The sequence below is a fragment of the Fusarium tjaetaba genome (genome assembly GCF_013396195.1).
Source record: "Fusarium tjaetaba strain NRRL 66243 chromosome Unknown NRRL66243_c0000143, whole genome shotgun sequence".
NCBI classification, from domain to species: domain Eukaryota; kingdom Fungi; phylum Ascomycota; class Sordariomycetes; order Hypocreales; family Nectriaceae; genus Fusarium; species Fusarium tjaetaba.
The window spans coordinates 19,425-46,757 of record NW_023501339.1 but is presented as its reverse complement, the minus strand read 5'-3'; the positions used below and the strand labels follow the sequence as shown (position 1 = coordinate 46,757).

The 27,333-nt window shown below is 48.5% G+C and overlaps 7 protein-coding genes across 7 annotated transcripts; 6 read left to right on the top strand and 1 right to left on the bottom strand.

The window, feature by feature from the left end:
• Positions 1–398: 398 nt before the first annotated feature.
• Positions 399–1,364, top strand: FTJAE_7217 (uncharacterized protein; the record flags this gene model as incomplete). The annotated part of the gene is made up of 3 exons (XM_037353912.1): positions 399–436; positions 621–867; positions 981–1,364. The coding sequence occupies 3 exons, from the start codon at positions 399–401 to the stop codon at positions 1,362–1,364; spliced, it is 669 nt and encodes a 222-aa protein (XP_037205702.1).
• Positions 1,365–4,974: 3,610 nt separating this feature from the next.
• FTJAE_7216 (uncharacterized protein) lies at positions 4,975–5,700 on the top strand (the record flags this gene model as incomplete). The annotated part of the gene is made up of 2 exons (XM_037353911.1): positions 4,975–5,093; positions 5,151–5,700. The coding sequence occupies 2 exons, from the start codon at positions 4,975–4,977 to the stop codon at positions 5,698–5,700; spliced, it is 669 nt and encodes a 222-aa protein (XP_037205701.1).
• Positions 5,701–6,528: 828 nt separating this feature from the next.
• Positions 6,529–7,480, bottom strand: FTJAE_7215 (phosphotransferase; the record flags this gene model as incomplete). Its single annotated transcript, XM_037353910.1, has 2 exons — positions 6,529–7,265; positions 7,318–7,480. The coding sequence occupies 2 exons, from the start codon at positions 7,478–7,480 to the stop codon at positions 6,529–6,531; spliced, it is 900 nt and encodes a 299-aa protein (XP_037205700.1).
• A 626-nt stretch (positions 7,481–8,106) lies between these two features.
• On the top strand, positions 8,107–9,153 carry FTJAE_7214 (arabinogalactan endo-1 4-beta-galactosidase; the record flags this gene model as incomplete). Its single annotated transcript, XM_037353909.1, has 1 exon — positions 8,107–9,153. The coding sequence occupies one exon, from the start codon at positions 8,107–8,109 to the stop codon at positions 9,151–9,153; it is 1,047 nt and encodes a 348-aa protein (XP_037205699.1).
• Positions 9,154–9,501: 348 nt separating this feature from the next.
• Positions 9,502–12,693, top strand: FTJAE_7213 (uncharacterized protein; the record flags this gene model as incomplete). The annotated part of the gene is made up of 1 exon (XM_037353908.1): positions 9,502–12,693. One exon carries the CDS (start codon positions 9,502–9,504, stop codon positions 12,691–12,693), a length of 3,192 nt encoding a protein of 1,063 aa, XP_037205698.1.
• A 738-nt stretch (positions 12,694–13,431) lies between these two features.
• On the top strand, positions 13,432–15,768 carry FTJAE_7212 (dipeptidyl-peptidase 4; the record flags this gene model as incomplete). The annotated part of the gene is made up of 1 exon (XM_037353907.1): positions 13,432–15,768. One exon carries the CDS (start codon positions 13,432–13,434, stop codon positions 15,766–15,768), a length of 2,337 nt encoding a protein of 778 aa, XP_037205697.1.
• A 3,411-nt stretch (positions 15,769–19,179) lies between these two features.
• FTJAE_7211 (ankyrin repeat-containing protein) lies at positions 19,180–26,104 on the top strand (the record flags this gene model as incomplete). Its single annotated transcript, XM_037353906.1, has 9 exons — positions 19,180–19,251; positions 19,304–19,362; positions 19,416–19,538; positions 19,896–19,936; positions 19,984–20,013; positions 20,063–20,093; positions 20,155–20,172; positions 21,082–24,413; positions 24,513–26,104. The coding sequence occupies 9 exons, from the start codon at positions 19,180–19,182 to the stop codon at positions 26,102–26,104; spliced, it is 5,298 nt and encodes a 1,765-aa protein (XP_037205696.1).
• Between the last annotated feature and the right edge of the window lie 1,229 nt (positions 26,105–27,333).

Genomic DNA, 27,333 nt, shown 5'->3' with positions numbered 1-27,333 from the left:
GAGGGGCGACTTAGCAACGACAATGCCTAATCTTGAACCCAGCTAATGAAAAATGAATCTCCGTCATGAATTTGTTGTACAAGGCCCAAATTAATCAGAACAAGAAGTCCGGGTTCATGTAATGGAGCCTTGACTTCCAGTTTGATTCAATCAAGGCTGGCATCTGGTGTGCCAGTTGTCGGCAGTGTCTGCCTGACATCACGCAGAAACCAGCATCTCTTTGGAAAGAATCTCTTCTCACCTTTAGACGTGTTTTTCTTTCTTCCTTATCGCAGGCTGTTTTGCTAAACTTGACTTCACATTCTTGACATTTTCTGCATTCAACATACTCTCTTCACCTCCGTGATTATAAATTACCAGCCCTCAACGCGGACACGTCGCCGATCCGTCCTCTCAAAATGTCGATTGCCGCCGCCGTTTCCACTGCTCTTGAGTAGTAAGAACTCGACGAAGAGACAGGCTCCAATCGCCAGGCCGACTCTGAGCTCCCATGCCTCCATTGCGTCCTCTCTGCCCATCGCGATGGGCGACTTGTCTGTGTCTTTAATGAAACGCCGTCTCGATGCACCCTTTGCAAGAGGGACCACAAGAAATGCACTGCCGTATGTATTGCCGTACAGTCAATGGGTTTGCGTCCTTTGGCCTAACGCAGAGATAGATCCCTCCCGAGCTGCAGCCAGGCGTGTTACGCAGGCTTATTGGAACGCCCTTGACTCCGAGTTCAGCACCGATCGACCGCTGACTCGCCTCGAAAAGTGGCGGGTTATGCAGTGTGTTCTCGAGGCAGCGTCTGCTCTCCGATTCCTCGTCGTGGCTCTCTCGAACCCTTGTCGCACAACTTCTCGCAACCCAAACGGCGTCGCTCCTGTTCTCCAAGTCCAGTAGCTTGCTTCTAATCGGGAGCTTCTTTACACTTTCTTACCGAGTTCAGGTGAGGTCTCCGTTGCTTTGCCGACTTGTCGCATCTAATCATTTTCCAGACTGGCCCCGAGATACACGATGACACGACCATCGAGGGGGATATTCGCCGGACCGTCCCTGCCTACACCCGCGAATGTCGTGAGGCCAATGCGTTTGTTGCTGCACTGGAACGACTTCCCACTGCTTTCGAGACGCCGGTCGATGGGGAGAACGATCGCAAGAAGGCAAAGCTCCCTCCGATGGAACTCCACGACGAGTTCATCGAAGACATGGAACGTCTTGTCGCCGAAGGTAAGGAGACCGTTTGCAACGCTGTCCGCACTATTGGCCAGGGTCCTGTTCGTCGTGGAGCAGCGCAAGCCACTCCTCAAAAGCGTCGCCGAGCGCTCAAAGAGGATGATGACGATCTGCAGAAGAGTTCAATCCGGGACTCTGAATCCTGAGTAGAAGGTCCCGTCCCCTGCGAGGAGGAAGGTTGAGTTAGTTGGTAAGAGCCTTCGGTTCTTCAAGGCTTCTCAGGGACTTTAGTGCACAGTACCATAGCGGGAGGGGGGGTTTGAACAGCTGTTAGAGGGAGGAAAGAGTGTCCACCTTATTTTATCACCCCTAATATTCTTCTATATTAGGCTAACATGATATTATTGATCAAAAATAACCACGACAGTCTTTTCTATCCACTGCTTAATGTCCAAAAACACCCCTCTCCCGCGTAGGTAGCCTCTGTAAATTTCATTGAGGTGCTGACCACGGATCTACTTCACACTACCAACGGCAAGGGAATGATGCAAGTTCAGGCCACCGACCCTAAGGGACGAAGAGATTTAGGTAAATTATCATAAGTTTAGAGGACTTTTTGATGATTTTATTTGGACATGTTTGTTAAAATTTGGTGTTTTTTGTTCCTCTTGCAAAACAATTCTCAGAGGGAATGACGTCATATAGCTTCTGAGTGGTGGGAAGGAGACAACAACAGACTACAGCAACGTCGCTCTGCCTGCTCAATCCTCACCATTTCAACAACATCAAACGCACAAGTCCATCATTCCTTTGTCTTCCAAACTACTGTCAAACGTCTTCGCGATGAAACCCATCTCGCTGTGCCCTCACCGTCCCGTTGCTGATACTCATTTCCCTGTGCGTGTCCCAGACCTCAATCATTTCATCACCAACCCGATAACTCTTCTCCGCTCTCATGGGCATCTCTTCCCCGCCGGTCGTTGATCAAGCTGCAATCCCGACCAGTCGCGACTCGTCACCGAACTGCGCCATCACACACAGCCTGTCACTATACATCCCCCTGCTCAAGGCAGACACACCACCGACTTGGGCGGTCAAAACCCCAGCCCTCTCCAGGCAATCAGAGCGCTTTCTGCGAACATACAATATCGACACACAAACAGTCTACACTGGTGCGAAATATACAGTCAGAAGCGTGGAGATGGGCCTGTCACCGGCATAGGCAAATGATCGGGGAGGTGTTCTCGTTATCAGCGAACTTGAGCGCATTAACGACCAGTCAATTGCCGGCGGCAAGGATGTCAGAGCTGGCATGCCTTTATCCAAGTCACCCATGGACAGTCGCAGTCCCTATCCTCTCTCAGGTCATTTGGATTGATACAATTGTGACCCAGCCGACGAAACTCGTGGTCTAGGAGGCCATCCACGGAGAGGGAGCAGCGCGCACCCGAACCCAAAGATGGCCAAATACCCTTCGCCGATATCGACTTCTTTTCTACTGTCTTGCTTTTTAAAGCTTCTCTTGACTACCGGAAACTACCAGATTCTCACCCAGCAAGCCCGCCATCTGCCTGTTCCCTTGTCATCACCTCTCTGTTACTGCTATCTGCTGTGCTTTCTGTTCTTAATCTTCCTTTTCTCTGACTCCCGAAAACTCTTTTTTTCCGCCGCTGCCTCGTGGACTCTACGCCGACAGTAACACCAACCCCCGCGGAGAGTCGCCTGATCCGATGAGAGAACTGGATCCTGATACCAGTACACCTGAGCAGACAAATGCCAGGTACCAACTGTACAAACACGCATTGGAGAAGGGCCGCCGACTGGTCAACGACCTACGCGATACCACAAAAGTTCGAGGTGTTCACCCACCTCTAGATACCAAATACAAGATTGTCTATAGGGAGTACCGCTCGGTGGTCAAGCCCCTAAGCCCGGAACCAGAGAGATTTCTCCGACGAGAGAATATCGACACAAATGACCTCAGTTACTGTGAGGTCTATAGTATACCAGAATGGAAATACAACCACTGCGCGCTTGTCAAGACAGCTCCCCGGAGCGGAACATTCGTAGTGAGCGAACTTGAACGTAGGGTCGACTATTGGTATGTCTGGAGGACATCCCTGGAGGCCAGGATGTCTAGTGTTGTATCACCCCTTAACTGGCGACTAGTACCAGGTTCTCGCCCAAAGAGCCCACCATCTCTCCCTTTCCTTGACGTCGCCTCTCTGTTGCTGTTATCAGCCGTCTTCTCCCTTTCCGATTTTACTTCTTCTTAAATCCTGGAAACGTCCCCGCCGTCGTCTTTTCGCCGCCATGAGCGCACCAAACCCTCAAGGAAATACCCTAGATCCCGTCAACAACATAGACCCCGCGGGGAGTTCACCAACTGATTGAAGACCGCTATACTATAGAGCATGGCCAGTATGCTCCTGGCCGACAAATTTTCTCTAAAGAATCGGAAACATTTCTCCGAAAGGAGAATGTAAACACCAATGATGTTAGTTACTGCGAAGTGACCAGCAAGCCAACGATGCATAATCACTGCGCCCTGATAAAGACAGCTCCTAAGAGCTTGATCTTGGCGGTAGCGGAACTGAACCGACAGTTCGACTACTGGTTTATCAACAGGCCATCTCTGGAGGCCAGAATGTCCGAGATAATCTGGAAATGTTGGGACACTACAGTAACGGCGCAGTCCCTGTCGCCGACCCTTCTTCGACGGGTTTGGATCGACTATGTAATGAATGACGAAACAAAACTGGTGGTCTAGGAGGCCATCCACCGATCAGTCGCCAAGAGTACGAAGAAAATTGACGAAGCTGAGGAAATTAAATATATTTCTACCTTTACCCGACACCAAAATGCATTCTATGCTATTTTAGGGAGTTGCCTCGGGCGCATAATTATGCGCATGCTCTTTGATCACCAGTCGGAGCACCAAAAGTATGTGATTCAGAGGGTAGTTGTTCTTGGCAATGAGCTCTCGGGTTGGAAATTATGGCAGCTTTCGATAAATTTGACAAGATTATGATTAGGTTTATAAATTCTTAGGGCACTTTATGATGACTGAGGGTACTTTATGATGATCTTTGTGACTTTAGGCAAGTTTAGAGTAAACCTTGCCTAAGCTTAGGATGATTTCATGCTTCATTTTACAAGTCCTACGACTCACACCACACGCCGTAGTATCTGAGAGCCAGTGTATTGTCGCATGTGTTGTACCGCTTAGTTTCGTGAGACTGTTCTCGTTGTTGTACAAACCCCAAGTTGTCGACGATTGGCTCATCTTTGTTTTGACTTTTCAGGAGGAACCAGTTGATTTGCACGCAAAAAGTCAAAAGACTTTAAATTTTACAGGTTCTTGAATAGAACACCCGTTCTGGTGAAGTCAATGAACCTAGCTTTAGGCATCAAGGGCAAGAAGAAGGTCATTCTCCTGGTGTCAAAAGTCACTTCTCACTTTGACCAATAGTATCGTTCATGATAATGTGCACCGTGTAACAAACTCTGATATCTAGGTTCTCTCTGCCGGAATAAGCTCTTGGCCATAAGTCTTGACTGCAACAAAACCTTCTAATTTCAACAGCTATAAAATCCCGCCCTCGTCTCCCGCGAGCAAGTATCGGTTGCCATTCATTCTGGACACAAGCCCTCTCTTGCTCGTTACATTCTTTCGCCTTCATTTTAGAATACCCCTTTCCGCGACACCCAGACCCTTCGCAAACACATCGAGAACTTCCATCCCACCGAAACTTCTTCCATCACCAGACTCCCATCCCATTTCTCCATTTCATCTCACAACACACAATACCGACCATGGATCCCCAAACAGAACGCGATATTATACCCACCTATGAATCCGAACCACGTATTATCTGGATCGATAATTGCGACACCTTGTACAATCTCCTCTACGATCTCGATAATATCCCAAAGTTCAAACCGCGTCTCTTCATCACTATGGACAGGAATTATATCTGAAACAGAACCAGAATCTCCATTCTGCAGATCTACAACGCCGTTTCTCACCGCGTCTACCTCATAGATGTGTACTGGCTCGGCGCCACGACCTCCTGGCGAGTTAATTCGCGCATGACGACTCTCAAGGGTATTCTGGAGTCCAAGGATATCATCAAGGTCTTTTTCGATGTCAAGAAAAACTCTGATGCACTGTACAGCGAGTTCAAGATTAAACTCGCTGGGGTTCACGATCTCCAGCTGATGGAGCTCTTGGCCAGCGGGAGTCCTCACAGGCTGAGGGATATTGAAGATTGTTTCTGGAGAGACGTGTCTGGGCAGCAGCAGACAGAGTGGCGGCTTTGGGATCTTCGAGGAGTGGTTCCTTCATGGTGCTCTCATCGGATACGCGACCGTTGGGTGCAGATCTTGCCTACACTGTATGCTTGCTACGATGCCAAGCTACTCCCTGGGAAGCGGGCAAGCATGATCGCTACTTCGAACAGTAAGGTTGAATTCTCACGGTACATGATCCGTGATATGGAGGAACGGCGTCGTGCTTTTATGTGTCGTGGTGTTGAATGAGTTTAGATTTTGTTTATTGGGTGTTTTTATATGAATCTGGGCGTGTATAGTATCTGGCCAGGGACTGCCAGACTTCTCAAGTTGAAAGAGACTCCGCATGGATGAATATTATTGGAAGTACTGTGGAATGAATTGCAAGAATGGTATCCTACTAAATATATACAACGTTTCTACCAAGTGTTCTTCAATTCCCGAAACTCATCCTCGACCCATTCAGGGTTTCACCCCGGTAATAATCTAGAGCTTTCTATTGCCTTGTACGGAGTTGGCCTAGTTTTGTACGTCTCCGAGTCGATCCATCATGGCGCTTCTAGGACATGTTTAAATAAGCACTCGGCCTCTTTTTGACTTATGGGGTAGCATCACAAATTCATGAGCATAACCGTCAACCTGGTACCGCGCGCTTCGTGAAACGCCTCAAGTGTCAGGGTTATTTCGAGGGACATTCTTTCCCGCAGAACAAAAACACTACTTAAGATATGTTTGAGAATAAATAGCTCCATTTAGTCTGCGCTTAATTAATCAAACAGAATCTTCAGCATCTATTAACGAAGTGTTTGTTGGCAAACCTAGCTTATATAACTGTAACTCTCACCGTCGCTCTAACGCGGCAGTGCCAAGAGATCCAGCTAGGACAGTAAATCACCTCAATCCTCTTTCTTGGTTACCTCAGCCAAGATGCATAGCAAGACCAAGTACAAGATCTACATCGCTGCTTACAGGGGCGATCCAGTGGACTTTTCCAAGTACGGGTACACTGGACTCTGGTACGTGCCTGTTGACAATACTACGCACTACTTCTATCACGTCAAAGGCTTAACAGGGGAGTTATAGCTGCGAGTTCTGCCACTTGGACATGGCAATAAAATCGACGAGTTCGTCATGATACAGCTCAGGGAAAATATCTTCAGCATACTGTTTCCAGTCCTTATCAGAATTACGCTGGAAAAACTTGACATATTCCCAATACTCTGGATACCACCCGCTGTCCTCCCAGTCAACAAGTCCTTGAATCTTTTGGTCTTGAACCAGGATGTTCCTCGGCGTGAGATCGCAATGGGTAAAGACAACGCGATGATTGGTTCGCAGTCGCCGTGAGAAGGCTTCTCGCACGAGCGGGGGTGTGTGTTTGTAGAGGGACGATAGCAAAAACTCGTTGAAGGCCTTCTCATCACGACAAGGCGGGGAATGGTAGGTGAAGTATAGCCTCGTGTCCCGGATTTCGATGCCGTCACAAGCCCCGATAAGATGGGCGGGAGGAGTCAACGATCTCATCTTTTCTACCAGTTCCCGAAGCTGCCGCGTGATATCTTTCTTCTGTTGAACCGACATGTCGGGCCACAGTTTATCAAGAGGTTGGCCTTGTATATAGTCCATACGTATGTGACCCCGACCGTCAGGAGTTGTGTGCACTTCACGGACGCATGGGTCTGGTATTCCAGTTTGAGCAGCGACTTTCAGCGCCTCTGCCTCGCCCAGAGCTATACGTTTGCCAGACTTGGTAACAGTCTTATCGGCATGTAAGATGACTTTACGGTTGAACATCTTATGTAGAACCACAGCGCCTGCTCAGTCAGTTAAGCAAAAAGGTGTATCCTGGGCCATGCATAGACTGACCTGGCTCAATCTCATCCTCAGATTCGGATTCATCGGAGGATCTCGTTTGCCCTTTGGCCTTCCTCATCTTCCTTAGTTTAGCGTTGTAAAGGGATTCGCCCGGCTGTTTACCACGTGAACGCGACACGGTGTGCGTCGCTGAAGTCGGGGTTTGTGGATCCATTGTCCAGGCAAAGAGGGTGCAGTGGGGAAAACAGAGTTCCACGCACTGCATCGAAATTTGGTTATAATATAGTATGCTAATGGGGTTACCCGCTTCTTACATATAAATCCACCACAGATACCAGCCTTTTCTATGATCGGCTAAATCCTTAGGCCCTGACTGACTTGTCTTGGCTAACTGTTTTAATATTTTACTAAATTTATTATGATAAATTAAAACTATTAAAACAAGTATTACCTCTTACTATACCACTATTTTTATAACATTCTTCTTTCCGCACGCCGATTCGAGCGGATAACCAATATGCGCAAGTCCCGTTATAGCACGTCAATCCTCGGAGCCGGCACTTCTAGCTCCGCTTCTAGACACCCGATTACGGTAGTTCTCTTCCGAACTTTCTCTCACGAGGTTTCATCGTTCATTAAGGAGCGCTAGACCCATGTCGGAATAATTGGTGAAACATCCTTCATCCGAGTCATGATTGGAGGAATAACGAACACCCCTGTATCGATCCTACACAGCTCCGCGTATTTATGGTACAACAAAGGGATGGTCAGCTGTTACTTAAGAGAGAGCTATCCCATGAGCTAAGATTGACTATTCTGAGTTCTCTCACGATCGTCAAAATGGTACTCCTTCGATTCCTGGCTTTTCTATCCTACTATTCGGTCGCTTTGGCCTTGACCTACAAGGGCGTTGATTGGTCTTCTGTTCTTCTCGAGGAACAAAAGGGCATTCAATACACTGCCGGCGGTTCCGCACAACCTCTTGAGAAAATCCTCGCGGCCAATGGCGTCAACTCAGTCCGTCAGCGAGTCTGGGTGAACCCTTCCAACGGCGACTACAACCTCGACTACAATCTCAAGCTCGCCAAGCGTGCTAAAGCCGCGGGCCTGAGCGTCTACCTGACTCTTCACTTCAGCGACACCTGGGCTGATCCCGGCCACCAGGCTATTCCCTCCGGATGGCCTACCGATATCGATAACCTGTCGTGGAGACTGTACAACTATACTCAGCAGGTCTCCAACGCTTTCCAGTCAGCTGGTGTACCACCTGCGATTATCTCCATTGGTAATGAGATCACTGCTGGTCTTCTCTTCCCCACCGGTTCGACCAAATCCTACTACAACATCGGCCGTCTTCTCAACTCTGCGGCCTACGGTATCAAAGATTCTTCCATCAGCCCTAAGCCCAAGATCATGATCCATCTCGACAAGGGTTGGGATTGGGGTACCCAAGAATACTTCTACACTCAAGTCCTCAACCAAAAGGGTCTGACCCTCGGTGCTTTCGACGCCATGGGTGTGTCATACTATCCCTTCTATGGATCAGGTGCTACTTTCTCTGCGCTCGAGACGTCTCTTACCAACATGGCCAACAAATGGGGCAAGCAAATCTTTGTCAGCGAGCTTGACTGGCCCACGTCTTGCCCTTCGCCCGCTCAGCCTTTTCCCAGCGACATGAAGAACATTCCCTTCTCGGCTGATGGGCAGACTCAGTTTATCAAGAAGGTTGCTAGCATTGTTAGCAAGGTCAAGGGTGGAGCTGGATTGTACTACTGGGAGCCTGCTTGGATGAACAACCAGGCTCTTGGTTCTTCGTGCCCTTCCAACACTTTGTTCTCGTGGCCTGGAAAGGCTCTGTCAAGTCTTTCTGTCTTTAAGAGCATCTAGACGTGGCAAACCTCCCCAAAATTACCTTTGCTGTGATATAGTTACAAGATCAAGTACATATATTCATCTGATGTTAAAATCAAATGTTGGGCTTAATTGCGTTGTGAGCCTTATGCAGATTAGGGAAAATACGACAGGTCAATGTTGTCCATGTCGCGTAAAAAAACAATTCCAATACAATATTTTACAAAGTGTCTGCCTCGCTCAGCCGCAAACTGGTTCGCCCTGACACGTCACCCCGCACTCCACCAACTCAGCATTATCGTTTTTCTTTTTCATTCTCTCACTCTTCAAAATTTCCTCTAAATCCGATAAAATTCATCACACATTCCCAAGAGCACGCAAAAAATGTCGGGAGCCGAGGCGGCGATCGCAGGCATAGGATTTCTCTGCAATGCGATGCAGATCGTCACTTTCGGCAGAGATATCCTCCAAGTTTACAAACACGTTCGGGATGAACACAGCCCTGACCCCAGGCTGAAAGCTTATCTCGAAAACGCGAAAGCTTGCTTCGATGATATGAACAGCTCAACTTCTCAGGTTCTGCCGTCGACCCGAGACCAACAGCAGATAATTGACATCGGCAAAAAGCTGGAAGAGTCCATGACCCAGCTGCAATCAAAATTCTCCGAGCTTCATATTGATGATACATGCAGACGTGGATTCCGCGGAAAGGTTGATATGCTTCGAAAGGCTTTAGCATCTTTATGGCAAGGAAAGGAACTAGAAAGTCTTGAGACAAATCTCAAGAGATACGAGAGCCTTCTCCATGGTATCGTGCTGCACCGCATATGCAGCCAGTCACAGGCCGCAGAAATCAGCTCAAAAGATGTGTTTAACAAACTCGATACCGGCCTTCAATCAATCATTACACAGCTGGCTGATGGCTGCACACGGGTCTCCGAACTTTCAATCGAGTCACTCAAGACAAGAAACCTAGTTACCCAGGAGCATAAATCGACACGTGCAGTCATTATTGAAGGCTTCACCACTGCACAGGGTGCCATTTCCAGTTTCCGTGACTCGATGACCCAGGAACTTCAGGATATAGCCGGACGCGATCAGAGCAGGAACTTCGAGAAAGAGCACAATGAACTGCTCCAATGCATCCGGTTTCCTGAAATGAACAGCCGAAAAAATCACATTTCTGAAAACTATCCTGGAACCTTTGATTGGGTCTTTGAGAACCTGGACGATGATGAGGACCTGGACGATACGCTAGACTCACCAATGCCGGCCAATACGACAAGGCCAGCAGATCTTAATTGCTTTCCTGCCTGGCTAGAGTCGAGTGCCCAGCAGTTCTGGGTTAGCGGCAAGCCCGCTTCTGGAAAAAGCTCGCTTATGAAATTCCTTGCGATCAATCCCCTCACGTTGCAACATCTGCAAGCCCAGCATAGGAACATACAGATCCTTACCCACTATTTTTGGAAACCAGGGCAGCCACTGCAGAAGAATGTAGAAGGCATGACACGTTCCCTTCTATATCAACTGCTTCACAGAAACCGTGGTCTCGCCCAGCGGTTGTGCGCCGAACAGCCGACTATCCAAGATAAGAAAGATCATGGAGATTGGGATATGAATGAGCTAAAGAAGGCCCTCTGCTGGGCAATCAAGTTTTCAGGCAACACGTTTTGCATTTTCCTTGACGGACTGGACGAAGCTAAAGAATTCGAGGACCTACCGTTCGGTGACAATCAGAATACCCAAGTTATCTACGACTTGCTTAAACTCGATAACATCAAGCTGTGTGCATCCAGTAGGGAAGAAGATCCTTTTATCAGGTTTTTTGCAGGTCAACCCCGCCTAAGAACCCATCGGCTTAATGAGAACGACATCCGCCATTATGCAAAGAATAGGCTAGAATTATCTGGTCTATGTTCTCATCATCGCTTTCGACTTCTATTGACTGTCGTACAAAAAGCAAACGGCGTGTTCCTCTGGGTGGTCTTGGTAGTCAAGAGCCTCAATCAGGCGATACGCTCAGGGGGCACCAACGAATTCGAGGAACGACTCGCACAGACGCCATCAGATCTACACGACCTCTTGGTCGACATGTGGAGTCGCCCCGGAGATGAGGCCAAGTTATCAACTTACGAACTTGATGCTTCTCGCATCTTCAATTTAGTTCTTACGGCAACCAAGATCGGGGTTTCCGGCTATACTGATAGTTCCGAGATGATACCTTTTCATTGGATGCGATCCACACTTGTCATGGCTACAGCCCTGGAGGACAAGCCATTCCTGTCTGTATTAAGAGAAAGCGGACAAATACAAGTACAAGAGCTTCTGGCTAGATGTGCTAGAGTGCAGGACCGATTGCGGTTGGTTTGCCGAGGTCTCCTTGAAGTAACGACACCCGAAGACGTCGATCGCCCTTGTGCTGGAAACGAAGCTCTTTACAAGTATTCTCTGAGAAGGATCGATTTCATACACAGATGTGCATTCGACTTCATGACTGACACGCAATTTGGACGCCAATGTCTTACGCTCTGTCACTGGTCAACAATTGAACAAGTCGAAAGGTTGCTTGTCGGCCACCTAATCAAATCCCGATTTCTACGCTACAAGTCAAAGCGCTACGATATGCAGATAGCAGGCAAACGGACACGTTCGGGATCCAATTGTGAATTCTTCCGGCCTCCAGCGTTGAATATTTCCCTCAACTGGACCGATTACGACATGTATTTCCGAAATAGTATGTTCAAGGAACTGAGGGACTGGCAGCAGCGTGGATTATTTTACTACGATCACTTACATTTGGAGGGTTCGATATTGGCCCCATATCCTTCCAACTCGAGAGGGTTGGACTTCATTGAACATGTCGTCAGGACAGCCAATTCAGGCGCTCTTCTTAGCGATCTGCTAGACCAAGTGTCTGATGTTTCTCTGCTAGAGGCTATTCCTGCTCTGCTTTGCGCCTTGGTGAACTATAACGGGTCTATAGCAATGGGGTCGTGCTTGAACTTTGTTGACTACGTCCTAACCCGCCTGGAAAGTGAGACTGACAGAGGGCGGCAGGACGTTTCCTCGCAAGGTCAACGTGACGTGAGAAATGAAACAAGGCTTCTGCATTCATGGTTTGTGATGCAATGCCTCCACGGTATATCTACCGATTGGAGCAACGACAGGCATAAGATCATAGACCTACTGCACCGCTTTAGCCACACTCTATCTTTACCAAGTGATTGGCAGCGCCCGTTAGTTTTGGAATATGGCGTTAGTGATGATTTAAGCGTCCTTCCAAAGAGTGGCGAGGAGCATGAATTTGGATTCCGTCAATATACCCTAGCTATTGGTAATTTCGTTACTGCTTACCACTTACTTGGTCAACGGTTACCAGATCTGGTAGGCTGTGCTCTACACATCCGACCTCCGCAAGACGCCAAGGGACGATTTGAGATAATTGTAAACAGACTGAATGAAGATTCTTCGGATGGTGACAAGGATTCTTTTCACTTGCAGGAGGTTATCATCGGGGTTCGGGATATCGCCGATTGCATAAAAGAGAACCTGCCAGAAAGCGGCTTTTCTACTTAGAGAGCAAAAGTGGTCTATCCTGTTACAAGAGATGAATGCGGGCTTGAAATCGGGTAGGTAAGGATACAATGGGATTCGTATCAAGAGGTTAACAAGCAAGGCTTAAAGTTAATAGATTTTTGAGTGGATACAATTATAGATAATTAGATTGTCCTAGCATTAAATGTCACTTAAATGTCGGTCATCAATTACAGCCATCTCCAGGACCGGGCCCCGGTCTTCAACGATTCTAGCCATTTCTTGCTCAGGCGAGGGGTAGAGCAGGACCACCATATCTACTGTTTTGATGGTCGATGATCAACAACAATCCATGTGAGGGGGGAGCCCATTACAATCAATCAAACTATTTACCCTGAACCTCGCTCCTCCCCCCTGTAATTGGCTTACTCCAAACCAAATTTAATTCAAGGACGATCCCATCACCTTATCAACAATAACCTTCCTTCCTTATCTCCCTCACGAACTTTTGTCGCCCTCCCAAGAAACCAAGTCTTGGCCAACGCAACATAACACGGGGAACTTTGTAAAAATGGTCCAAAGCGGCAGGTCTAATACCCCTGTAGCATTCCACATCTAAACCGCTGCGGGAAGGCGCCTATCTCACTAGCCCCGTCGATCCCCGGTATAAGCTTAATCTCGTCCCGGAAGTTTATCCACTATAAGAACGCCGTGCAACGCCACGACGTGTTTTTGTTTTTCTTTGCTCCTCAAGGTTCTCTTCTGCAACCTCATTTCATCATGGTCGCCAAATTACTCGCCGCTCTGTTGGCGCTTGCCCCGCTTGGTCTAGCGATTGATCCTCCTCGACAGCCGCATCAACCTGTTGGTGAGGGTGATCGCCTACTTACTTTCAATGAGACGAGTCCAAGCGCTAAATTGAGACCTACTACCATGAGCGTAGAATGGTCCTCCGCTGGCCAAGACGGAAACTATATCGTTCTCAGTGATTCTGGTGATCTTGTCCTCGAAGACATCGTCAGCGAAAAAACAACAAAGTTCGTCACAGCCGATAAACTCCCCAAGGATCTGCACGAGTACTGGATCAGCAGCGACGCAAAGCGCGTTCTCATCGCGTCAAACTACACCAAGCAATACCGCTACTCGTATTTCGCAGATTATTTCATTCTCGACGTTGAGTCTGGCGAGAGTGAATCGCTCGTGAAAGACCAGGTTGGCGATATCCAGTATGCGCAGTTTGCGCCGAGTGGAGAAGCCGTTGTGTTTGTGCGGGGTAATAATCTCTTCGTTCGTGGGAAGGACGGCGATGTTGAGCAGATAACGAGTGATGGCGGCCCGGATATGTTTCACGGTGTGCCTGATTGGGTGTATGAGGAGGAGATTTACGGTGGACGCTCGGCGCTTTGGTGGTCGCCTGATGCCAAGTTCCTTGCGTTTCTGAGCTTTAACGAGACTGGTGTTGGGACTTTCACTATTCCTTATTACATGGACAACCAGAAGCTTGCGCCGACATATCCTCGTGAGCTTGATCTTCGATATCCCAAGGTTGGATCTAAGAATCCTACTGTCGAGCTCAACATTCTTGATCTTTCGAGCGGCGAGTACAAGGCTGTTCCTGTTGATGTGTTTGAGCCTGAGGAGCTCATTATCGGAGAAGTCGCTTGGGTCACCAAGGATCACAGCTCTCTCATCTACCGCGCTTTCAATCGCGTTCAGGACCATGATGCTCACGTCGTCGTCAACCCCGAGACACTCAAGTCAAAGGTCGTGCGCGAGCGAGACGGTAGTGATGGATGGCTTGAGCATACTCTCTCCATCTCATTCGTTGGTCCCTTGAGTTCCAAAAAGAAGGATGCTTACTACGTCGATGTTTCGGATGAGGATGGTTGGAACCATATTTATTTACATCCTGTCAATGGTGGAAAAGCTATTCAGCTTACGTCTGGAAAGTGGGAGGTTTCTACTATTCTCAACATCGACACAGCTAAGAAGCTTGTTTACTTCCAAGCTTCGAAGCGACACTCTACCGAGCGCCATGTCTACAAGGTCTCGTGGGAGACTAAGAAGATTACTCCGCTCGTTGATGATAAGACTCCCGGTTACTGGTCTGCGTCCTTCTCCTCCAGCGGTGGTTACTACATTCTTCACTACCAGGGCCCCGACGTTCCGTACCAAGAGCTATACACCACCAACTCCACCAGCAAGCCTGTCCGCACACTCGTTGACAACAAGGCTTTCTACAAAAACATCAATCAGTACAGCATGCCCAACATTACATACTTTGAGCTCAAGCACCCTGATGGTTACTCCCTCAACGTCATGCAGCAACTCCCCGTCAACTTCGATCCCGCTAAGAAGTACTCCGTTCTCTTCACTCCCTACGGCGGTCCCAACTCCCAGCGCGTCGCAAAGTCTTTCCAATCTCTCGGATGGAAGTCTTACATCTCGTCTGATCCTGAACTGCAGTACATCGTCTACACCGTGGATAACCGCGGAACAGCCATGCAAGGCCGCAAGTACCGATCGCTCGTTACATCTCAGCTCGGAAAGCTCGAACCTCTTGATCAGATCTGGGCTGCTGAAGAGCTGATAAAACGATACAGTTTCATCGACGCTGATAAGATTGGAATGTGGGGATGGTCGTATGGTGGATACCTCACAGCCAAGACCGTGGAAGCAGACTCTGGAGTGTTTAGCTTCGGTCTCATCACAGCTCCTGTCTCAGACTGGCGTTTCTATGATTCCATGTACACCGAGCGCTACATGAAGACACTCGATGAGAACAAGGATGGATATCTCGAGACAGCCGTGCACAAAGTCGATGGTTTCAAGAACATCGCTGGTAGTTTCAGCATTCTTCACGGTACTGGCGATGATAACGTTCATTATCAGCATGCTGCTGCTATGATTGATCTTCTCGTTGGAGCTGGTGTTTCGCCTGAGAAGATGAAGATGTTTGCGTTCACGGATAGTGATCACAGTATTGTGTACAACGGCGCTTCGCCTTGGATTTACAAGTATCTTACTGCGAGGTTATATGATGAGGTTAAGAGACAGCCCAAGGCCAAGGCGTTGACACATCAGTGGAACAAGAGACGGGTTGAGATTGTGGCATAGGGGCCTTTATGGTTTGTTCAGATTGATAGAAGAATAGAAAGTTTACACCACACAGTAATTCGTTGCCTGCGTTTGTGAGAACCAGCCGTGTCCCTCAATCTAACTGTTCGAGGATGATCGCATCATCATAAGCTTTAGGGTTCCTTTTGCTGATCTCATGCTAAGTTCAGGATCCTCAAGATTAAAGTTCGGCCTAAGCTAGGATACTTGGGCCTAAGTTTAGGACTTAAGTATAGCACTCATCGGAATGGCTTTGCAAAGCTCAATCTTAACTAGATTACTCACTACTCTCCTCCTCTTCTATCATTTGGTGACGGCACTGAGGAGTGGATTGGACAGGGCCCTGGCGAGAAAAACCCTGCCGAGCAAAACAAACGATGATACATGGGGGGTCAGATTACTGGCGTCGATGCATCATAGCAAAAGTTTGGCGGTGAGTCGCTCCGCTCAACCTGCTTTGCTACGTTGTCGAGAGGATCACAAAACGGAAGGGGTAGTCAGCCCATTGAGCACCGCAGTGAAAATGCCAACTTCACTGCACTCCCGGGGATACTCTATGGCGAGGTGGCCCGGCCCGGCCTGGCCTGGACTCGGTAGAGGAGGGTAGGGTGTTCCGGATAGAAGCAGGCTCCAGGATCTGGAGCACAGGAGCAACGCCGGTCGGATCACGAAAGGTAATTCGGCAAGGGTTTGCTTAGAAGTCGAGGGAGCGGAGCGCGGATCCGAGTTCCTTAAAGCATTTTATAACACGCTAGCGTTGGAAGGGGGTGACTTTATGGTTAACCTGATCCTAGTAGTACTGGACTATAGCCTTCAGTTCCGGTGGGATCCAAGAAATAATAAGCGGCTATTTAGAGAATCTTCAAAGTCAGGAACGGCAGTGCAATTTTTATGGCTGTAAGTACACTAAGTGTAACAAGTCTCTGTCTCGTCAACCACGCAAACAAGACGGTCATCTCGGTGAATGGTAAGCTCGCATCTAAGGCAATGAGACCCGCCAGGACCAAGACGAGCAAAGGTAGCTTCTAGATCAAACTCATGCTCTTCAAGAGCTGCAATCGCCGCAGAAGGAACGGACATCGTGAGGCCAAGTGTCGGAGATCAGAAAAAGTCGGGGAGGTTTTGCGCTGCAGAGGGAAAATGTTGATGCACAGTGGGATAGCTGAGGAGATATAACGAGAATGAGTAGGAAAACTCAATAGTGAACAAGAGGGAGCATTTCCCCCTCCTTGACAAGGCGGTGGGGTAGACTCAGGTCTGCTGCGGAACAGTTAGATAAACATCTGAGACTGACACTACAGCTAAGTAAAAACGATTTCATTGATTCTTTTGCAATTCACGTATGGGAGAGCTCACTACCAGCGTTGTATCAGACTGCTACCGAATGAAGAGTATACAATGTCATACGTAGATGCCTGAAAGAAAAAGTGAGGATTTTCCTGTATGCTATAACATCTGAGTTGAGAGGTCAACTCGACGATGAGGAGCTCCGTGTCTCCCAGCTAAAAAGTCGTCCCAATGAAAACATACTTCTCGTCGTGCTCGCAGTTGCGTTACTCCCTCTTCTCTCCGCTCTAGCCTTCTTCTCCAACCTCTCTATCTCCATTGCGGGATCAAGAGACAGGAACTTATTCACCGCCTTGCTCGACGAGTAAAACTTTCGAAGTTCCTTCCTGGCCGTGTTTCCATCAATGTCCTGCTGGTCCGGATCTGCACCCTTGGCACGCAAGTGTAGGATCATCCGCTCTCTACCCGTCAATGATATTCCGGCGCAGGATCAGCAAGCCAAGATCGGGCATACTCCAGTGTTGACTGATACGTTCACGTGCGCTCCTGAGTCGAGGAAGCTCCTCATAGTTCTCAGGTTTCCCTGCGCACATGCTATAAACACTGCCCGTTTTGTGATTTCGTCGACAGACCAGTTTAATAGCATTAAATACATGCGATTGTGCGTCTTGGAAGTATGCCTTGGGGAGTTATATGACATCTCTTGAACCATCTTTCCCGAGTTGCCATTTATCCAATCCAAGCCCAATTCTCTAAAAGCATAGACGAATGTACCGACTCACTGTCTTGGACTAATCGAGATTGACCATGGCTGGTGGAAGGACCTCGTTGTCTCTTTCCGGCAAGTTTCATAAGTTCAAAGAGGACTGGGAGAGATGGATAAGACGGCAAATCAAAGAGCGCGGCGGTGATCGAAGCGTGCTCTGTGGGTATCCTGCCAACTGCTGTTAATATTCGCCGCCCTGGCATACAAATAGCCAACACCATATCCTTAACAGAAGTCAGACAGGCCCTTACTATTCTTACTAAGCACCTCCCTGACATAACTGTTAATAAACTAGAAAGACCATTTAGCATCGCCCAGAGCCTCAACTACTACACCATTGCCGAGGACTCCGAAGTCCAATGCCCAGCGACCTCGCCGAGGATGAAAAGACGTGCATTCGTGATGAGAGAGAGCATGTCTTCTCTCATCCTAGAATGCCAATCATAATCATCACTGTGTCTCTTGCCGCTTCCTGCAGGGACATGTTCGAGCTTCAATCCACGCGGCCGATATCTGCGCTATGCATACTTCAAACCCTCTGCACCTACCAATAGGTGATGAGTCTTGGACTTCTGGGGCCATGAACGCAAAGCCGTGCTTGACTGCAGCGCTACTGGGTTCGCCCATGTCCCTTCCCATCAATATCTGTATTGGCAGTCGAGGCACACTCACTGTTTCTGCCTTGTTGATCATTACATATTCCATTGGCTCTGCGTTCTGTCAGGCATGGCTCGAACTACTGGTGGTTCGAATCATCGCTGGTATTGGCGCATGCATCATTATACCTTTCGGTAGCTTCTTTCCAGTTAGTGAATGGACTAACAAATATCCAGCAATGGGTATCAAAGCAGTGAGTGCGATTCTTCCCGTATCCAATGGCCGTCTCTAGTACCGCTAGGGTTGCATGGTATCCTCACGGGGTCTGTCATCAACATGGTAATAGCGAGTACCACTGGATACTTGGACAAGATGAAGAAAATAGACCGCGACTGGTTCTTCGCCTTATTCTGGGTCTAGCCGTTCCAGCGCTGTTACAACCCATCTCCGTGACTAGGTGCTATGAGAGTCCACGATCAAATACTAGTCTTGTTGGTGCGGGAGACAACATCTTGAAGACCTTGGGTGTTTGGTATTAAGCTAACCTTTCTAAGCTAAGGGATTAAAGCTTTTTATATAACTTGAAGACTAGCTTAAGAGTTATTATTTAAGTTCTTATAATATAAGGTTTATATTATAGCTATTAGTTAGTTATCGTAGTATTAACATTTAAATAGTAAGCTAAAAGTGTTATTTATAGGTAAAATTTATATCTAAAAGCTTATTTAGGTAGGGAGAACCTACAGAGTCTATAATACTATATGCGCTCCGAGACTCCTAGCTACAACATCGTCCGTGCCTTTCAAATTCCTCTTAGGATTAGATCTCATCTAGTAAGTGCTGACTCATTGGCCGCCGTCAGTTATGTTGACTGAATTTGGTCAGCTCTTCGCCTTGGGTGATCTCATCCTAATCTGGTGGCCCAACCAGCCCCAGAGGAGGGTGTCTGACCAGGTCAATATCATGGGAAAAAATCAAACCACTTTCACCTATATAGGGCGCGCCGAAGCATCCTCAAAACTATCGAGGCTGCAGTACTGGACCCTTCCCCAGGCAAGACTCTTGAGGAATGGGGTGTACAGCACCTGAGTAGTCTCACTAGCACAGCAGTTATGTGGAGGTACGTTAGGGACCACTCTTCTCAAAGTCTACTAACAGCTTCTAGTTAATGTTTTTGCATTCTACTCCAACAAGATGTTCATTGGGACGTACGACAACCTCAAGGCAACTTTAGCATACAGTGTCGGATTCGATACGTGGTGTCTTATGAACCTCGCGTCTGGCAATGACTAATCAAGGCGTAGGTAGTGTGAATTCTCTATTCAAACTACTTGCTCTGAAGCAAGTAACCTCTCAGCTGTATTTTACTTACCTAAAGCTAACTAACGCAAGATCTATCGACCACTTAGATGGCTATTTCAATAAGCCTGTTCCTTATTACAGCAGCTATTATATACAATAATGACTTTTTAAAAAGCATAAAGGCTCAGAACATTACAGGAACAGTCTTGATATACTGTAAGTTCTCGCAATTAATATATAAGAGCTTTTCTAACCTAATACAGGTTTCGGGGCTACTTATATCCAGGGTTTAGGTAAGTGACCCGTACCTACAAACCAGAAACATCTCTAATAGCGGTTTAGGACTAATCCTATCTACTTTAGCATTTAAAAGGTAAGTAGCCCTACCTTTAATAATAATATCTACAGTAACATTAACTTAACCAAGTTTCTAGTTATCTCATCATAAAGCAGTAAGTCCGGCTAGATCCACCATCAGCCAATCCTAAGACAAACCAGGGTACTTTAATAGCTATCACTATATATCTCTTCGCCGGCTTTTTTCAATTCTTCTACCAGAGATCTATGATACTTTCCACGAAAGAGAACTACTAGGTGTCCTCTCCGTTCTCAACGCCATTACGTTCATTGGATTGAAGAAACAAGCAGTAGAAGTCTAGAAGACCTTAAAAAGGTCTATAAGCACTCAAAGATCCAACCAATAACTTAGGTATCGCATTAACAGCCCCCATTATCTCATCCAGAAGTGGTTTCCTTTAGAGCAGCAATATTAATAAGCCTTTGTGTTATGATAGCTATGGCGAAGATGGGTACGGTAGTGACTCGGAAACAGATATGGAGAGCTTGAGTAAGACGAAATAAGTCTGGTGGCATTGCAGATGAGAGTACCGCTCGTTCTACCAAAAGAAACGATAGCTAATACCGTACCTGACTTACTTAGCTTAACGCATGATGATACAAGGTATTGAATTGCAGGGAGAATGCCAACGTGGCATTAAGTAAGATGAAAGAATTCAAAATTCTACATAATGTCAAACGCTATGCCTCCGCAAAGTTCAAGTGCTTTATAAAACTTTCGGATCACGGATCTGTTTCGCATCTCGTGGTCTTGTGTATGGCTCACAGGTCTTGACCAAGCCAGAAAGCTAGGACTTCATCCGATGCGGCCAATGTAGTTCTACTTGGGCAGAACTACTTTGCTGCCTGAAGATTGATGGGGAGGGCGGAGTTGTAGCCAATCACCTTATGACAAGACAGCGAGTGATATACATCCTGCGTTGGCGGCATGCAGGCGCCTCAGCCGAGCATTTCCGCTTGGGGTACTATATATGGGCACTGTGCCGTGTGCCTACTCTGCCCAGCTTTCCTTCGGGTATTTCCAACTTTACCCCTCTTGAGCTATTTATCCTAGGTCGCCTATCCCTCGCCAGTTATCCAGACAAGTCCGTTGCGACGTATAAGCTGGAAAAGGACTCCCTCAAAACATTCCGTCGACAAGGTCTACTTAATACTGCAAGACGAAAAAGCGACCCCGAACGACGGAGATCGAGTAAAATGGCTGGCTTAGTCGATAGCACGAATAACGAGGGCCAGGACAAAGGTCGGACACCGCTGGCGTGCGCAGCAGAGGCCGGCCACATCGTGACCGTTGCGAAGCTGCTCGCAGGCTCACCCGAATTCAATATCGACATAGACGCACGCGACTACGATGGTTGTACGCCCCTCACGATCGCCTCCCAAAAGGGACATACCGCTGTGGTGGAGCAGTTGCTTGCCCATGGTGCCAACCCCAACTTCCGAGACTTCAACCAGATCACACCACTATGGCACGCGGCTCGGCACGGCCATACACCAATCGTTCATTTGCTACTGAATAGTAGGCAAATATCAGATGTCAACTCGCGACCTATCTGCCCCCAGGAGAACAGGTTAGATACACCCCTATCTATCGCAATCAAGAAGGGTCATCAGGAAACGGCCGAGCTGCTATCACGCACAGATGGCATTAATCCGTGCCTAAGAACAGGACTATCCGCTGAGACTTACTGGGACAACCTCAGTATATTGGGCCTTGCTATTCGTAGCGCATTTGAAGATGTGGCCTTGGCTCTCTTGGATAAGTGCAACCTCGGGCACGACAATGAAGATGCTGACTCCGGTGATGATGGCTCTTGCGTCGAGGATTCTGACGAGAATTTCTCTTGCGCCAGTGGCTCTGATATTGATGGCTGTGATGCTGAAAACTCTTCTTCTGAGGGTGTTGATGGATACGGCACTGATGGTTCTTGCGCAGAGTATTCCGATGCCAAGGACTCCAATGCTGAGGGCTCCGCTGGTAAGAACTATGATAATCACATATTTGACAGTAACGGTACCAAGGAACCCATGGAACCTGTATCGAAGCTCCTGGTTCTCGCTGTGGTGGCTAGTTGCTCTCGAATTGTCCAAGAGCTTTTGACCACGTACTGCGCCGATGTCAACGCGACTCATTCATATTACGCAGGAGAAGCGCTGAGTTGGGTTAAAGATAGCCCACTGATGGCAGCGTCCAGGCGGGGCGATCTTAACACAGTCCATTTGTTGCTAGGTCTGGACGAGATCAGACCCGGCGTTAGTTCAGACCGTAGCGACTCGGCACTTGCCGCTGCTGCCCAGGGCGGCTTCCTTGATGTGGACAAGACACTGGTTGCCAATGGCAGAATTGAGGTTGACTGTAAGAATGAGGAAGGGCGCACCGCTCTTTCGCTTGCAGCCGAGAGTGGTTTCGAGGCTGTGGTGGCAGAACTGCTAGCGACTGGAGCAGCCGACCCGAATAGCCAAGACAACAAGGGGCGAACGCCACTTATCTGGGCCACAGATCCTACAGGTGGATATGGTCCTGGTGGTTGGCAGCTGCGTGAGGGAGTGATCAACAGGCTGCTCGCCAATGACCAGACTGTTGTTAATACTGAGGACTCAGAAGACCAGACAGCACTACTATACGCGGCTAAAAATGGTGCCTTAGGACTTGTCGTGGCTCTTCTCGGTCACCCTGAGATTGATTCGATGGGAGGATCCGCGATATGGTCGCCGTTGGGAGAAGCAGCCACAAAAGGCCACGCGGACGTGGCCCAGACACTGCTAGCTAAAGGGAGGGTTGACGTTAATACTGTATGTGATCTGTTTGGAAGTACAGCACTCATGCTTATGGCCGGTTGCTGTGACGCCGAAGACGACGTCAGTACGGCTCAAGTGCTGCTTTCCGCTCCCGAAATCGATGTAGACTTCCAGGACGACCGCGGTAAGACAGCATTAATGGGCGCTGCATCTAGAGGCGCAGCTGGGATGGTCAAGCTTCTTTTGGCTTCTGGGGCCGACCCAAACATGCAAGATCACGATGGCAACACGGCTATCTCACATGTGCGGAAAATTGAGATAATGAAGGCGCTTCTCGAGGCTCCGGGGATCAAGCCCGACCACCCCAACAACGAGGGGCGGACAGCACTCTCTCTCGCTGCAGAGGCTGCCAACATAGAGTGTGTTAACGGCCTTCTTTCAATCGAAGACGTCAATCCTGACGCGCGGGATATATACGGTCGAGGCCCGCTGTCGTGGGTTTTTGAGAAGAATGGTCTCCAGTATGGTTGGGCAAGAGAAGAGCGGAAAGAAGTATTGCAGCAGCTGCTTAGGATTCCCACAGTTGATCCTAATGCTGAGGACAATTATGGCAGTACGCCGCTCCTTCTAGCGATTATGTCTGACCATGGCAATGAATATGTCGAGGTTCTGCTGTCTCGGCCAGATCTCGACGTGAATCAACCCCCAATTGAGGGCACTGACAGCCCGCTCGATACTGCAATGAAAATAGGCAATATGGACACCGTGGCACTCTTGCGCGCCAGAGGTGCCACGGATTCAGTTGAGTCTGTGAAACCTCGTAGTTCTGGGAAGAACTTTGTTGTTGATGAGGGCGGTTCACCTAGTGGAAGATATGTGTTTGAGTACATCCCACCACAGCAGCGACATCGTCGGTCACTATCTCAGGAAAGCGGAACTAGCTCCACAAGCTTTGAACCTGATTATGACCACCGACCTTTCGTGACACATGGTTTTGAAGGTGTTTTACGATGGGAACTTCTCAGGGAGCACCGCCTGCGTCTAGGCCAGCAACAGACCTACATCGACGAGTTGGCAAAAAGTACAACAGGCATATGCGCGTCATGCTCAGCTATCGACTTAGGTTCCGTGTTTTGGACACGCCATACAGATTACCGAGGGCGGGTGATCGCCGACCTAGGTAGAGTCGACGAGACTTGGAAGAAGAGGTCTTGTCCTCTGTGCCGCCTGTTTGCTACTGTATATCCTCGTACGAGCCTCAGGGAAGGGCACAAGCTAGTCAGCTTCTCCACGATACAATCTTGGCTCTGCCATGCAGAGAAGACCCACTGGCTCGACCTTCGATACAAACGCTTCGTCGACACTATGTTACTTGCCGTTGTGCCTGCCAGCACATTGGTTGCTGGCGAGGTGGATCCAGTCCAGTCTTATTCTTGGTGTGAAAGTCCACCAGGACGTGACAAGGATACTGTCAAAGCCGCTTTCTCTTCTGGCGTTATTGGCCGCCTCGGCAGTAATGGTCCATCTCAAGGCGCTGTGACTATCATGCAGCTCGGTACCGAGATAATTGACTGGAGTATAGCCAGAAATTGGATAAGTTTGTGTCGCGAGAACCACAGAGGGGGGTGCAACCCACGTAGAGCAGCCACTGTTCCACATTTATTTCTCATAGAGTGTTCAGCACGACAGATCATAGAACACTGGGGGTCTCAAACTGGCGATCCACCGCCATATGTAGCTTTGAGCTACGTATGGGGCAAGTCGCAAGGTAGTCAGCAATCGGCGAAACAGAAGCAGCAGGACAGCCTCGGCAGAAAGGGAGACGGGTCAGTGGATCCAACTATCGAGGACGCCATGAGCGTGACACTAGAATTGGGCTATACGTATCTATGGGTAGATCGATATTGCGTTGTGCAGGAAGGGAACGAGGCCGTTAAGCAGGAGCAGCTACGACATATGCATCTTGTTTATGCCAATGCCGAGGTGACTCTAATTGCAGCCGCTGGTGAGGATTCATCAGCTGGCTTACGCGGTGTCCCAGGACGCCCGAGAAACCGGCAACCCAGTGCCTTTATCCAGGGCCACGCGCTGGCAAGTATTCCTCCAGATCCCTCCCACCACGTGGGCTCCAACTCCACCTGGGCAACTCGAGCATGGACATATCAGGAGGGACTACTAGCACGGCGTCGTCTTTACTTCTCAGAACATGAGATGTCTTATGAGTGTCGCAACATGCTATGTCGTGAGGCAATTCGATTGCCTCGTGGCTTTGAGCAGCGTATATCTGGACACAAGCCGCGTTTCATGGAGCCCTTTTGGATGTATCAGCCATACAGGCTTCCCGGGATGGACACATCCCATACTGGTATTGGTCTCTTTGACCTCTTGGCTGTTTATAGCAAACGACAGCTTACCTTGGAATCAGACACCCTCAATGCCATGCTTGGTATCTTCAATTTGGTTGCTCAACACAAGACAAGACCTATTTACCATATCTGCGGCGTCCCCATTCTACGCCTCGACGACCCTCGCCCTGGCACAAGAAATTGGGGACAACGAAAGACCAAAGTATCTGGCGACAACTGTGGTACTGATATAAACCCCGCTGTAAGCCTCGGTGGCTTTGTCGACGGGTTGTGCTGGCGACTTGAAGAGACTGCCCATCGACGGCCAGGTTTTCCGAGTTGGTCATGGACAGGATGGCAGGGCGTGGTCACTGGCGCGGAACGGCATATGGATCCCATAAAGCAAACTTATGGATTCGCGATAGAAGTATCAATCATTCCTGACGGCCGAGAGCACGCGGTCGCAGTGCCGTGGAGCCGCTGCTATAATCAATTGCGGATGGTCGACAAGAGCGATCCGGATATTCGAACCGGACAGAAGCATATACTTGAGATCACGGCTAGCGCCGCCACAGTACGATTTCGGAAGGGAGAGTATGACGGACGGCCCGATACGTGGATCGGTATGGTAATTGCTGGCGAGGACGTATGTCAGGGTGAGTTCTTCCTCACCAGCAAGGATCTGCCTACGTCGTCGCTGCCACAGCAGCAGTGGACAGGCATAGTATTAGGAAATTCGGAGGATATGGAATACCTCGCCCACGATAACGACAAGAACGGATTCTTCCTTCACCATACGATTGTGCTCATTATCCAAGAACAGGAGCGGAAGCAGCGGCATGGGCAGGGCCACAAGTATTACGAGCGTATTGGCCTTCTGACTCTTGCGTATTGCCCCCTAAATGGCAGTATGTTAGAACGTCGGACCCGGCGGGTTATGTAATGTAGCTTAAAAGAATTGTTATTCCTATTCTTGCGAAGGTTATACGACGTGGACAATCATGCCGAATTTGAACCTGGTATCGTTGTGTGGCAAGCCAAGTCTTTAGGCCCTGATCCAATCGATACGTTCAGCACACTCGATACGATCTATATAACCAGGCCTACCTAATTAGGTCACGTGACTAACCTGTCTTATAAGGTCGGGCCCTACTCCGTACAGCCTGTATAACTAACCTAGTGTCGCGTACCCACATTCCGCGCACACCCCCCTTCCGTGCACCACCTTCAATTATCGTGATGACTTCAATGTATAATATCTCAATCAATTCGTACGTAAATTAAATAGCGCAAAATGGCATTATGATCGCCTCTCGTCTGGGATTACAATGGTATCATTCTTTTTCCTAGATTCCTCCTTTTTCAGCCTCCCTCTTCCGCTTCTTTGTAAGCCTCTCGTTTTTCAGCTTTCGGGCATGTTGAATCTCCTCGCGCCCCGGATAACGGGCTTGGGGGTGCCAAACGACCTTCTGTCGAGGCTGTGGCTTTTGCGAGTCTATTTCCATCTGTAAGAAAGTTGATTTCTGCCATTCTATGGTGTTTTAGGCCTTCAAACGATCCAGCTCTTCGGCTGCCTTGGTCCCCAGGTAACGGAGATTCCTCTCATACCCTTCCCTTTGCGATTGGAGCTCCTGTAACTGAGATAATAGCTCATTTCCATTCTTCGGTGTATACGGCATAACCCGTGATATTACCCTTTGGTGTTGAGGGGTCCTGGGGGCGTCATTTTGGGCCGGTGCTTGGTCAGCTGTAACAGCGTTTTCTAACGCCCTTTTTAACGAAATTGGCCAGATTCCAGCGCCTCTAAAGCCTACTTGTATATTATGCGCTGTAATTGCTTTATCTGTAGCTTTTTTATATATCTGAATGAAGCGCTGTTTATGAATTGGCGCCGTGGCGTTGAAGCCGGCATACGGCTTCGCGAGCCGCTTGAAAATTGCCTTCACAGGGCCAAAAACACCAACGTCAAACGGTTGAGTGGCATGTGAAGAATGCGGCGGTAAATATAGGATCTGTACTTTATGAAATAATGCCATAAATCGGAATTGAACAGAGACGTGACCGGTGAATCCATCGACTATAAGAAGTCTCCAATCGAGCGGGTTTTCGGGCTTCGTTTCCGGCAGGAAGGTCTCCCGCAGCCACTTCAGACATATGTCTTGAGTTGCCCAG